Source organism: Erythrolamprus reginae, chromosome 3 (genome assembly GCF_031021105.1).
Source record: "Erythrolamprus reginae isolate rEryReg1 chromosome 3, rEryReg1.hap1, whole genome shotgun sequence".
Lineage (NCBI taxonomy): Eukaryota > Metazoa > Chordata > Lepidosauria > Squamata > Dipsadidae > Erythrolamprus > Erythrolamprus reginae.
Window position 1 is genome coordinate 240,163,313 of NC_091952.1, and position 14,368 is coordinate 240,177,680.

At 42.5% G+C, this 14,368-nt stretch overlaps 1 protein-coding gene across 2 annotated transcripts in view; it reads left to right on the forward strand.

The window, feature by feature from the left end:
* COL14A1 (collagen type XIV alpha 1 chain) overlaps window positions 1-14,368 on the forward strand; it is a 166,383-nt gene that overhangs the window by 8,037 nt on the left and 143,978 nt on the right. For both annotated transcript variants that reach the window (XM_070748242.1, XM_070748243.1), the window contains 2 exons: window positions 1,434-1,577; window positions 4,071-4,190. In XM_070748242.1, the coding sequence (XP_070604343.1) occupies window positions 1,434-1,577; window positions 4,071-4,190 (264 nt within the window). The remainder of the gene's footprint in view (window positions 1-1,433; window positions 1,578-4,070; window positions 4,191-14,368) is intronic.

Sequence of the window (14,368 nt, forward strand, 5' to 3'; positions counted from 1 at the left end):
TCATCTCTTTCTTTCCTTCTCTCTCTTTCCTTCTCTCTCCCCCCCTCCACTTGCCCACGAGAAGAAAAAAAGCAACCTCTGCCGGGCAGCTCCCCTTGTGCCCCCGCTTTATGCCTGCCTCTTGTCCCTCGCGAGTGGAAGGGTTTCTGGTGCCTTGTGCGGAATCGGTTGCGAGGTCCGCCTTCAGCTAAAGGTTGCGGCTTGGGCTGGTCGGCCTCGGAGGCGGGAGAAGGCGAAGAGCAAGCGGGGAACCCGGCGGGGTGGATGGCGGCGGCGGCGTGTGTGTGTGTGGTGGTGGGGATAGGATAGAGAGGGACCCGGGAGAGTTCGGGTCTGCCGCTTGGCTGCCGCCGAGGAGAAGCGCGGGGAGGGCGAGAGAGGGAGATCGTGGCATGCGAGGTCCCTGCAGAGCAGAGGGGGTGGCTGAGGCGGCAGAGGCGTAGCGGCGGCGGTGGCAGGCGAGCTTGGAGCCTTGCTTCGCCTCCTTCGCTGCAATAAAAACGAAGGGGTCAGACGCAGCCTCGGCGAGCCGAAGGTTTCCGCAGCTCTGACCCAGAGCAGGAAGGGCTGGTGGGAGCGGCGAATCCACCTCCCCAGCCACCGGAGGGAGATCGGGCTGGTGGGGGCGGCGAATCCACCTCCCCAGCCACCGGCTCCACCATCTGCGCATGCGCGGCCATGGAAAAAAGGGCGCGCATGCGCAGATGGTGTTTTTACTTCCGCGCCGCTATATCGCGGATAATCGATTTTCGCGGGATGTCTTGGAACGTAACCCCCGCGAAAATCGAGGGATCACTGTACTTGATATTGTTATAATTAAATGGAAAATGCAATGCTGCTAGAAACATAGAAGATTGACGGCAGAAAAACACCCCATGGTCCATCTAATCTGCCCTTATACTATTTCCTGTATTTTATTTTAGGATGGATATATGTTTATCCCAGGCATGTTTATTTTATTTTTTTTAAATTTTATTATTTTCAAAAACAAAACAAGACACACATACATAAAAACACAAAACAAAACACACAACAAAAAAAGGAGCTGCAATCGCTCTGCTCAAAATAGAAGTCTCCATAACAAGAAATGAAAACTTTTGTTAACTAGATCATTTCATAGGAAAGAAAACACCTACTTCATATCTCTATTTATATACATTTCAAAATAATAAATTTATATAGTCTTAGATTCATTGAGAATTTCTTCTATTCCACCAAATATATCCCAGGCATGTTTAAATTCAGTTACTGTGGATTTACCAACCACGTCTGCTGGAAGTTTGTTCCAAGCATCTACTACTCTTTCAGTAAAATAATATTTTCCCAGGTTGCTTCTGATCTTTCCCCCAACTAAGCCCAGATTGTGTCCCCTTGTTCTTGTGTTCACTTTCCTATTAAACTAAACTATTCCTGATTGTGTTTCTCTTTTACAGGAGGGAAGACAAATGAGCTGATGCTTCAGAACAATGCAAACAAGGCAATTATTCAAGGTCTTATCCCTGATCAGAGTTACATCGTTCAGATAGTGGCTTTTGCTCAAGATCAGGAGAGTAAAGCAGCGCAAGGCCAGTTTCGAAGTAAGTCTCCTCTTTCTGTCTGTCTGCTTCACAAGACTGGGATTATATGGGTAGGGGGCCACATCTCCCGGTTGGCCTGGGACAAATTCCACTTTATGCCTGTATGACGTTTGCATGAAGTTCCATTGAGAATATGGCCATTGCTTTGTGTTACAATATATACATTTCCAGATTACCTCCGGAACCACCTGCTACCGCACGAATCCCAGCAACCGATAAGGTCCCACAGAGTTGACTTTCTCCGGGTCCCGTCGACTAAACAATGTCGTTTGGCACACCCCAGGGGAAGAGCCTTCTCTGTGGCGGCCCCGACCTCTGGAACCAACTCCCCCCGGAGATTAGAACTGCCCTCACCCTCCCTGTCTTTCGTAAACTACTCAAGACTCATTTATATCGCCAGGCATGGGGGAGTTGAGATAGCTCTTCCCCCTAGGCCATTACAAGTTATGCATGGTATGTTTGTTTGTGTGTATGTTTGGTTTTATAATAGGGGTTTTTAGTTGTTTTTAATTATTGGATTGTACATGTTGTGTTTATTATTGTTGTTAGCCGCCCCGAGTCTACGGAGAGGGGCGGCATACAAATCCAATAAATTATTATTATTATTATTATTATTATTATTATTATTATTATTATTATTATTAATTATATTCTATGGAAGTTGCCTCAAGGATTTCTTAAATGAGATGAAAAATCATGCCATCAAAGTGAAATGAACTAGTAAAAGCTTCTTGTTAAATACGTGTAAGTTTCCAAGAGCTATAAATAGAACAGACAGCATATAAAGTTTAAAAACAAATAGGTTTCAGCATTGGGAAAGCCATTTTCCTAATTAATTTTCTGGGGGAAATTGGCAAGTCCATACTCTTTTTAATTTTTTTTTCTAGGAACCTTATTGTTTTTATTATTTGATTTATGTTTAACTCTAATGGTTAAATATCTGTTTTATGTTATAGCTGTGCTTTGATGTTCAGAAAGCCAACAATTATGTTATATATGTACATATGCTGAGATAGACAGACATATGGTTAAAATATGTTTAAAGGTTAGAAGCTCAGGTTGGTAGCTGGGCTGTTAGTTTAAGCTCCGAGCTTGGCATTTTGGCTGCAAACGTTTCATCATCGATTGAGGAGACATTTTCAATGTGCTTTGAATTGTCTCTTCGAGTGGTGACAAAATGCTTGCAGCCAAAATGCCAAGCTTGGAGCTCTAACCAACAGCCTAGGCATATGGTTAGAAACAAAAGAAAATAAAAATTGGAATGAAGCTGACATTACTTAATTATTTTTTATGTAAAGCATGTGTTCTGTCGGGCTCTCTGGTAGACTCCTCCCAAAAATTCACAGGTACAAATTTCAGACACACACACGTTTGAAAATTCAAAGCAATGTTCTTTATAATGAAAATTCACTTAAACTAAGCTCTCTTTTGGTATAGCAAAGAGCACTCGTCTCCAAACAAACTGGTAATTTGTACAAGTCCCTTCTCAGTCCTGTGATACTTAGCTTGCAGCTGTGAGGCAATTCACAGTCCTTCTTTCACAAAGTGAAACACACTTTGCTCTGGTTTAGTTTCAAAGCGGGGAAAAATCAGCACACAAAAGGGCAAAGTCAGTAAAGCAGTCAGGAAACACAACGATCAGATAATCCTCCACAATGGCCAAACCCACAGGCTGCTCTTTATAGCAGCCTCACTAATTACCACAGCCCCATCCAACCACAGGTGGCCTCATTTTCCTTGATAATAATCTCTCAATTGTTGTTGGCTATGCATCGCTCTCCGCATGCGTGGCTGTATCATTAACTCTTGTTCTGAATCCAAGGAGGAGCTAGATAATTGATCTCCTTCTGAGCTGTCTGCCCCACTCTCCTCCTCCCTGTCACTCATGTCTTCTTGGTCAGAGGAGCCTTCATCATCAGATTCCACCGGGAGCAAAACAGGCCTGCAGCATGTGGATGTCTCCCCCACATCCACAGTCCTTGGGGCAGGAGCTGGGCCAGAGCTAACCACAACAGCATGTAGGCTAAGGGTCTCTCACTCAAGGCCCATGGGCCAAATTCGGCCCATGAGGTGTTTAAATCTGAATAGAATAGAATAACAGAGTTGAAAGGGACCTTGGAAGTCCTCTAGTCCAACCCTCTGCTTAGGCAGGAAACACTACACTACTTCAGACAGATGGTTATTCAACATCTTAAAAACTCCCGATGTCGGAACGCCTACAACTCCTGGAGGCAAGCTGATTCACTGATTAATTGTTCTAACTGTCAGGAAATTTCTTCTTAGATCATCTAGGTTGCGTCTATTTCTAGACCAGATGTGACTCACTTAACAATCTTGCTTAGCAATGGAAACTGATTTTAGTTCTGGTTGGTTGTAAGTTGAGGACTACCTCCATAAGCATGGCCATCTTCAAAAGCCAATTTGAATTTTAGAGAGAATAAGTCATTATCACGTTTTTTTTAAAAAAAACTAATTCCACTTATTGTTTTGCAGTTAAAGATCTAGAGAAAAAGAAGGACACTTCAGGCAAACCCAAACCGAAAGATGTGGGCAAACTGAAGCCTGCTGTGCCAACAGAGGATACTGAATTGATGCCCCTTCCAAAACCAGAAGGTGAGAATTTATTAAAAGTGGGGTTTTACCTTTAATTGCTTCTATGTTGTGAGAGTCTTGGGTTTGTCTTTCCATTCTCATTTCATTTCACAAAAGTGAATTTGCTTTTACAAAGCCTTTCAGAGATTGGGATTTTATAACAAAATCTCGGATGGCGGTAGGAAAAGCAAGTAGGATGCTTGGCTGCATAGCTAGAGGTATAACAAGCAGGAAGAGGGAGATTGTGATCCCCTTATATAGAGCGCTGGTGAAACCACATTTGGAGTACTGTGTTCAGTTCTGGAGACCTCACCTACAAAAAGATATTGACAAAATTGAACGGGTCCAAAGACGGGCTACAAGAGTGGTGGAAGGTCTTAAGCATAAAACGTATCAGGAAAGACTTAATGAACTCAATCTGTATAGTCTGGAGGACAGAAGGAAAAGGGGGGACATGATCAAAACATTTAAATATGTTGAAGGGTTAAATAAGGTTCAGGAGGGAAGTGTTTTTAATAAGAAAGTGAACACAAGAACAAGGGGACACAATCTGAAGTTAGTTGGGGGAAAGATCAAAAGCAACATGAGAAAATATTATTTTACTGAAAGAGTAGTAGATCCTTGGAACAAACTTCCAGCAGACGTGGTTGGTAAATCCACAGTAACTGAATTTAAACATGCCTGGGATAAACATATATCCATTGTAAGATAAAATACAGGAAATAGTATAAGGGCAGACTAGATGGACCATAAGGTCTTTTTCTGCCGTCAGTCTTCTATGTTTCTATGACTTTAGTGCTTTTGTCCTAATTTAGTTATTTATTTATTTATTTATTTTATTTTGCCAAGTATGTATTGCACATTATGCCATTGCACAAGAGAACTAGACACAAGAACAGTTTCCCCCTGAATAGCATCACTCTGCAAAACAAATAATTCCATCAACACTGTCAAACTATTTACTAAGTCTGCACTATTATTAATCTTCTCATTGTTCCCATCACCCATCTCCTCCCACTAATGATTGTATGACTGTAGCATTGTTGCTTGTATCCTTACAATTTATATTGACTGGTTCCTAATATAATTTGATTGCTTACCCAGACTATCATTAAGTGTTGTACTTTATGATTCTTGACAAACTTATTTTTTCTTTTAAGTACACTGACAGTATATGCACCAAGACAAATTCCTTGTGTGTCCAATCATACTTGGGCAATAAAATTCTATTCTATTCTATTCTATTCCATTGTATTCCATTCTATTCTATCCTATCTATTCCTATTCTCTATTCTATTTCTATTCTATTCCATTCCTGGGAGTCTAGTCAAATAACAATCAACTTTAAATTGCCACTAGATTAATGGAATTCAAGGGGGCTGGACCTGGAATGTTTTTGGACATGTAGCAATTCTAGGCTGCATCCTCTCTTGACTCCACCTGCCTGCTCTTTCATACATAACCTGAATTTACAGAATCTCCAGCCAGATGGTCAAACCTTGTGAGAAGTGGGGGGCACTATGTTGGAGATAGTCGATTGGGATTGTGATTGTCCTTCATTCTGGGATGTGCACCTAAATGTACTTGAGGAAATGCTTCCGAAATTCTTTATCCACAAATCTCGTGCAAGCAGGCACCTGTAATCTGAGGGTGGGAATGACGTCACTTGTTAAATCTGTCAAAAATGATGGAATGCCAGAATAAAATCTGTTTTTATTGAACTATGCTTTGTACTTAAATAGCCCATGAGAAACCTCTCTGTGCTATTTTAGAATTGATCTTATCCCCTCCCTGTTTAATAATCTACCATTCCAAAGCAATTAGATTCTCATCAGTAAACTTTTGTGACATGTAGAACAAGTGCAGGCAAGTTTCATTCTTATCACCATTTTCTGTCTAAAAGCCTCCTTCACTTCAATAAGATTTTTTGAAAGATTTCCAAAAGCCTCCTTCACTTCAGTAAAAGGGGGTAACCTGCTTTCTAAGGTTTAAGGTAACGTAAATTTCCTCTTTTTGCAACTGGCTGTGATATTTCCAGTCATGTTGAGATGGAAACATATGGATATTGTATATAGTGCCTTACAATCAGTGACGGGTTGCTGCCCCCACCGGGGGGGGGGGGTGTGACACAGTGGGAGTAGTGAGTTTATGCACTTTTTTTGAATACTTGATAGTTTTTTTTATTGTCCTTCCTTTTCTAGTACCTTAAAATAAGAAATAATTAAATAGTATGTTTTTACCCATAAACGTTTTAATCATTTTAATCATTATCTAGAACTGAACTTTTATAGCAATTAAAGAAAATTGAGCTACTTGCCTGATCTGTTATCATACTGAACCTTTTGGGTTCAGTACAAAACCTTAAAATGTTACTGTGCTCCTCAACAAATCATGCTATCATTTGTCCTTTTTGTGGCTATTGAAATAATGTGACTTAATCAACTGAAAAAGAGTCCAAGCACCTATGTGAAAACTTATCTTGATCAGTAAGCCACTCCCACCCAGTCACGTGACCTTTAAGCCACCCCAGTCACATGATCACCAACCCACACTCATACAATAAGCCACGCCCACAGTGTGGTAATAAAACTTTTTGCAGCCCTTCACTGCCTACAATTGTTGGAAGACAGAGTTTGAAAACATGAAGGCTCATTGGAAAGATAATTTTTAATGATGAACTAAACCACCAGTGTTTATTGTTCTAGTGCAGCTGACCAATTGATTTGACAAGTACATGGATTTTTATAGGTTTCACAGAGGCTGCTGAGGTGGGGGTGGCTGAGTTGTGCAATGTGTGAAATGCACTGGGGAGATTGTAGTGATGTAGTGAGCTCCAAACCTCCTGCTAAATGGTATGGTTTAATCCTATTACTTCCCGAAGGATCATGTCCTGTTCTTAACCCCATCACCCTGAAACTGAAAGTCTTGTTTTGTTGATAAGCCCAATATAATCAGTAATGGGCAGCCAAAATTTTTCTGCCACATTGTGGGTGTGGCTTATTTTGTGGGTGTGGCTTATTTTGTGGGTGTGGCTTATTTTGTGAGTGTGGCTTATTTTGTGGGTGTGGCTTATTTTGTGGGTGTGGCTTGATGGTCATGCAACTGGTTAGGAGTGGCTTGCTGGCCATGTGACCAGGTGGGAGTGGCTTGAACAATCATCATCATTCAAGTGAACTGTTAAGTCCTCGACTTACCACCTTACAAATGTCACTTGCTGGGGTGACAATTTGCTTTGTGTTTCCCGCGCTCTCCTTCCTGGGTTGCCCCACCGCCTCAGGCTGGGTAACTAGGCGAACGGGTGCTGCCAGAAGCATAAATGCTGCCAGCGCTGTTTCCACCCACGCCTTCTGCTTGCACCTCAGGTGGGAGGTGGCCGCGTGAGGCTGGAGGGGAGCCGGGCAGGAGAGAGGGAAGCTCGTCTGAGGCCAGGAAGGAGGAAAGAGGAAAAAAGCAAGGAGCACAGATGCAGCAGCAGCAGCAGGGAAAAAAAGGAGAGCCGAGTCGAGAACAGTAATCCAGGAAGTGACCGCTGATCAGCTGGAGCTGCACACGCATCTCCATTTCTGGGGGTGGAACTGCATTCCACCCCGTCCTGCCTGCTGCCCTCCCCTGAATATATACCAATTACAGTGGTACCTCTACTTATGAACATAATTCATGTTCATAATAATTCATAATACCAATTACAGTGGTACCTCTACTTATGAACATAATTCGTTCTGTGACCATATTCTTAAGTAGAAAAGTTTGAAGGGAAGAAGCATAGGAATCAATGTAAAAGCAAATAATATGTGCGATTGGGGAAATCACAGGGAGGGTGGAGGCCTTGTTTCCTCCCAGGAGATTCCTAGAAAGGCCCTACAGAGGCTTCTTCCTGCCTTTTCCAGTTACAGTTTCGGAGGCTCAGGTTTGTAAGTGGAAAATGGTTCTTGAAAAGAGGCAAAAAAAAATCTTGAACACCCGGTTCTTATCTAGAAAGGTTCATTAGTAGAGGTGTTCTTAGGTAGAGGTACCACTATACAAAAATATAATTTAGCATGATTGAGACATATATATATGGGATTCCCTCTGTTAATTATTTTTTCTCCTTAAAGACATACATGAAGGGAAAGGGAACAATAAGGATCTCTCTTTTCAAACACTTGTTTAAAACTGAGTACTTAATTTTGATTGCCAACTTAGAATGAACAGCTAAATCCCTGAGGTCAGTTCATTATTGTGTTTAAGTGCATGGTAATACTTGTTTCACAACAATGTTGTCAGGCTCAATTAATTTCTCTGAACATCATGGAGTCCCTTGAGCTGTCAGACTACAGGGAGTGAGATTGAGTATAGATGTTCCTCGCCTTTGTTCTTAAAAAGAAGTCAGATCAGAAATTCAGATTCAGAATGAATGAAAAAGGCTAAAGGGTAATATGTCTCTTTTATAAACACAAAGAGATGCAGTTTAGCCTTTTCGCGGAAGGTCAGTGATGCGATAAATTTGGAGACTCTTAAAGCCAAAATAATCTGCTATCATTTTGACACTACCTGCTTCCTATCTCCTGCCAGGAATTTGAATTGGGGCAGGGGAAGAGAAGGGTGTATAACAGAGATAGCAAACCTTTTTTGGCTTGGTGCTAAAAGGTTGTGTGTGCATGTGCTAGCACGCGCATGTGTGCCCACACCCATGTCCTCTCCTGTACATGTGTAGAGCCCCCATGCTTCCCCTTGCACATGTGCGCAGACCTCACTCAAGCCTCCAGACTCCTGAAGCCTGGGGAATATGCAAAAAACAGCCCAATGGGTGAACAGAAAGTTCATTTATGAACTTCCGGTTGGCATGTTGAACCATTTTTCTCCATCCCCAGGGTTCAGGAGGATTTCCTGAAGCCTCAGGAGAGCAAAAATGGCCAAAAAGAAGGTTGAAAATCAGCTCTCATGTGCCCTCAGATATGTGCCCTCAGATATATCTCTGTGTGCCACCTGTGGCACACGTGCCATAGAAACATAGAAGACTGATGGCAGAAAAAGACCTCATCTAGTCTGCCCTTATACTTTTTTCTGTATTTTATCTTAGGATGGATATATGTTTATCCCAGTCATGTTTAAATTCAGTTACTGTGGATTTATCAACCACATCTGCTGGAAGTTTGTTCCAAGGATCTACTACTCTTTCAGTAAAATAATATTTTCTCATGTTGCTTTTGATCTTTCCCCCAACTAACTTCCAACTAACTAACTTTGTGTCCCCTTGTTCTTGTGTTCACTTTCCTATTAAAAACATAGGTTCACCATCACTGGTGTATAAGATCAACTAACTAGGGGTGGGTTTTTCTTTACTTCCTTACCAGTTCGGAAGTGGGCGCATTGCATTGGAAGTGCGTCACCTCCGGGTACTATTAGCTAGCCGCTTTCAAGGAGTGGGGACTGGGGACCAGTTTGGGAGCATGGCAAGCCGGGCATCACTACCAGTTCAGCAACTGCATCCAAATTCCCGCCACTGGTTCGCATGAACCAGTCTGAACCGGTAGCAACCCACCAGGGGTGGGCAGCAGGCAGGATGGGGTGGAACGCACTTCCACCGGGGGAAATGGAGCTGCATGCATAGCTGCATGACCATCAAGCCACACCCACAAAATAAGCCGCACTCACAGTGTGGCAGTAAAAATTTTGGCTGCCCATTACTGCAACCCACCCATTGCTGGCGCTACCGGAACACTCCCTGTGACCGGTGTGTGTGTCCGGTGGGCAGGTGGGCACGCGGCTGTGTGAGATTGGCTTCTAGGCATGTGCAGGAAGCCAAACCTTGCATGAGGACATGCGCTCACAAGATTTTGGCACATGCACAGAAGCAAAAAACTTGTGAAAATCACCGAAATCTCCCTCGCGTGCACATCCTTGCATGAAATTTCACTTCTGGTGCATGCACAGAAGGCGAATCTCACTCCAATCCACCCCCCCAATCAGCTGGAGCTGCACAGGTAGCTCCATTTTCACTACTGGGACAGAGTCCCCCCCCCCCCCCATTACTGCAACACCACTGCAACTAACTAGTTAGATCTTGCAGTGGGCAGGATTTCTCTTTCCTTGGAAGCGGAAATCCTTCCCATGTCAAATTGTCTCTCCTATATTTTATATATCTTTTCTCCCATTCATATATCGTTTCCTCTACTCTTCATTGACATATTCTATTCTCATATCTTTTCTTCTATCCTTTCCCTGATATTTACTACTACATGTTTTTATTCTCTTTAACTTTCAATTTGTATTGGACTAACTAGATAGATAGATAGATAGATAGATAGATAGATAGATAGATAGATAGATAGATAGACAGACAGACAGACAGACAGACAGACGATGATAGATAGATAGATTAGATTAGATTAGATAGATAGATAGATAGATAGATAAAATAGATAGATAGATAGATAGATAGATAAGATAGATAGATAAATAGATAAGATAGATAAGATAGATAAGATAGAAAAATAGATAAATAGATAAGATAGATAAGATAGATAGATAGATAGATAAGATAGATAGATAAATAAATAGATAAGATAGATAGATAGATAGATAGATAGATAAGATAGATAGATAAATAAATAGATAAGATAGATAAGATAGATAGATAGATAGACAGACAGACAGACAGACAGACAGACAGATGATGATAGATAGATAGATTAGATTAGATTAGATAGATAGATAGATAAATAGATAGATAGATAGATTAGATTAGATAGATAGATAAGATAGATAGATAGATAGATAGATAAATAGATAGATAGATAGATTAGATTAGATAGATAGATAAGATAGATAGATAGATAGATAGATAGATAAATAGATAAGATAAGATAGATAGATAGATAGATAGATAGATAGATAGTCAAACGGAGATGTATCACAAAATGTTATTCTTGAATTTAGGGGAATGATAGGTAAAAGTAGGGAAAGAGACAAGTAAGAAAAAAAACAAGATTAATACCAGAGGGGGGGAAATTCAAGGTTTCATTAAACCTGTTCCATCTTGAATGCAATTTTCACACAATCACACATACCACCTCCATCCATCCATCCATCCATCCATCCATCCATCCATCCATCCATCCATCCATCCATGTGGAGTTCTTCATGCTCCCTGAGCTTGGTTGTTTGTTTTCAGACATTTCATTACCCAATTAGATAACGTTATCAATGCCAGTACATCTGTTATTCCTATAAAAATAAAAATAACGGGGAGGGGACGTTGTTGAATTGTTAAAGAGCCTTTCTATGCAAGTGGATGACAGTAGCTCTGGAATGCTTCACTAATCTTTAATTTGCTAAACTTAAGTCCGGATTAATGTGTCTTTGATGTGGATTTCTTCTTATCCGAAAAAAATATATCCAAGTTTTATTTCTCAGATAATAAAAAATCCACCTAAAAGACACATTAATCTGGATTTAAGGTGTGCAAATTAAAGATTAGCGGTCCCTCCTCCCAGTAATGAAATCAAAAGCTCCAAAAGCTTTGACATTCCCAGAAGGCAACCTTTGAATTAGGTAAGGTCCAGCGACTTCATGCTTCCCTGCCCTTTCCCCTTCATTTTCTCTCGGGGGTTTGCAAATCCTGTCTTCCTTTTTCCCCTCCAGGATCTGATGTGCCGTGTTGTCAGGTAGCAAAGTGCCAAATTGATCTTAATTGTCTCCTCCACCCACCGGTCAGGACAAAAGCAATGTTAGACTTCACTCAGGATTTTAATAATTATAAAGACAGACTGCCCCCAAAGCTATTGCATTTTAAAAACACGATCCAAGTATTGCCCACAAGATCATATGTTGCAACGTTCTACCTGTCAATGACTACTTCAGCTTCAACCGCAACAACACAAGAGCACGCAACAGATTCAAACTTAATATTAACCGCTCCAAACTTGACTGTAAAAAATATGACTTCAGCCACCGAGTTGTCGAAGCATGGAACTCATTACCTGACTCAGTAGTGTCAATCCCTAACATTTTTCCCTTAGACTATCCACGCTTGACCCCTCCAGGTTCCTTAGAGGTCAGTAAGGGGCGTGCATAAGTGCACCAGTGTGCCTTCCGTCCCCTGTCCAATTGTCTCTCCTTATCTCATTTATCTTTTCTTCCTTTCAAATATGTTCACCTATACTTTTATATCTTTTCTTCTATTCTTTTCTTTACTTATATTACTACATATCTATTCTCTTCAATGTGTATTATGTATTGGACAAAATAAATAAATAAAAAATAAAATAAAATAAAATAAGAGACATTTGTACAGAAAAAACATTTTTCTTAAAGGCGGATGACAGACAGACAGACAGACAGACAGACAGACAGACAGACAGACAGACAGACAGACAGACAGACAGACAGACAATATTTAGTTATGGAATTTTCACCACAAGCCTAGTTTATCTCACAGGCTTGGTGTCTCCTCATTTCTTTCAGCTGTTCTACTTCATGTTAAGGAATCCTCTTTCCACAAATATGGATGATTAAAGCTATACAGAACATTCGCTACCATTTAACATAAATCTGGGAAAGGGAATTGTTAATCAAAACAACAGCACACAGGAAGCACCACTTTTAAAATGCAGACCTGGCTTATGTTCCAAGAATCGCTTTTGCTTTTAATTATAACCAAAAAAAGGAAACACATCAGATCATTTAGCAGGATTTCTATTGGTAGGGCTATTTATTTATTTATTATTTATTATTTAGATTTGTATGCCGCCCCTCTCCGAGGACTCGGGGCGGCTCACAGCAGAGAAAACAAATCATAAATAATCCGAGCAAGTTTAAAACATTTAAGATTTAAAAGAAAACCCCATATACTAACAGACACACTCACAAGCATACCATACACAATTTAAACATGCCCAGGGGGAGATGTCTTAATTCCCCCATGCCTGACGGCAAAGGTGGGTTTTAAGGAGTTTTCGGAAGGCAGGAAGAGTAGGGGCAGTTCTAATCTCCGGGGGGAGTTGGTTCCAGAGAGCCGGTGCCGCCACAGAGAAGGCTCTTCCCCTGGGGCCCGCCAACCGACACTGTTTAGTTGACGGGACCCGGAGAAGGCCCATTCTGTGGGACCTAATCGGTCGCTGGGATTCATGCGGCAGGAGGCGGTCTCGGAGGTATTCTGGTCCGATGCCATGAAGGGCTTTAAAGGTCATAACCAACACTTTGAATTGTGACCGGAAATTGATCGGCAGCCAATGCAGACTGCGGAGTGATGGTGAAACATGGGCATACCTAGGTAAGCCCATGACTGCTCTCGCAGCTGCATTCTGCACGATCTGAAGTTTCCGAACACTTTTCAGAGGTAGCCCCATGTAGAGAGCATTACAGTAGTCGAACCTCGAGGTGATGAGGGCATGAGTGACCGTGAGCAATGAGTCCCGGTCCAGATAGGGCCGCAACTGATGCACCAGGTGAACCTGGGCAAACGCCCCCCTCGCCACAGCTGAGAGATGGTTTTCTAATGTGAGCTGTGGATCGAGGAGGACGCCCAAGTTGCGGACCCTCTCTGAGGGGGGCAATGATTCCCCCCCCAGGGTGATGGACGGACAGATGGGATTGTCCTTGGGAGGCATAACCCACAGCCACTCCGTCTTATCCGGGTTGAGCTTGAGTCTGTTGACACCCATCCAGGCCACAACAGCCTCCAGGCACCGGCACATCACTTCCACCGCTTCGTTGACTGGGCATGGGGTGGAGATGTAAAGCTGGGTATCATCGGCGTATTGATGATACCTCACCCCATGTCCTTGGATGATCTCACCCAGTGGTTTCATGTAGATGTTGAATAGCAGGGGGGAGAGGACCGACCCCTGAGGCACCCCACAAGGGAGAGACCTCGGAGCCGACCTCTGACCCCCCACTAACACCGACTGCGACCGGCCAGAGAGGTAGGAGGAGAACCACTGAAGAACAGTGCCTCCCACTCCCAACCCCTCCAGCCGGTGCAGAAGGATACCATGGTCGATGGTATCGAAAGCCGCTGAGAGGTCAAGAAGCACCAGGACAGAGGATAAACCCCTGTCCTGGGCCCGCCAGAGATAATCCATCAACGTGACCAAAGCGGTTTCCGTGCTGTAACCGGGCCTGAAGCCCGACTGCTGGGGACCTAGATAATCGGCTTCTTCCAAGGACCGCTGGAGCTGGAGTGCCACCACCTTCTCAACAACCTTCCCCATAAAGGG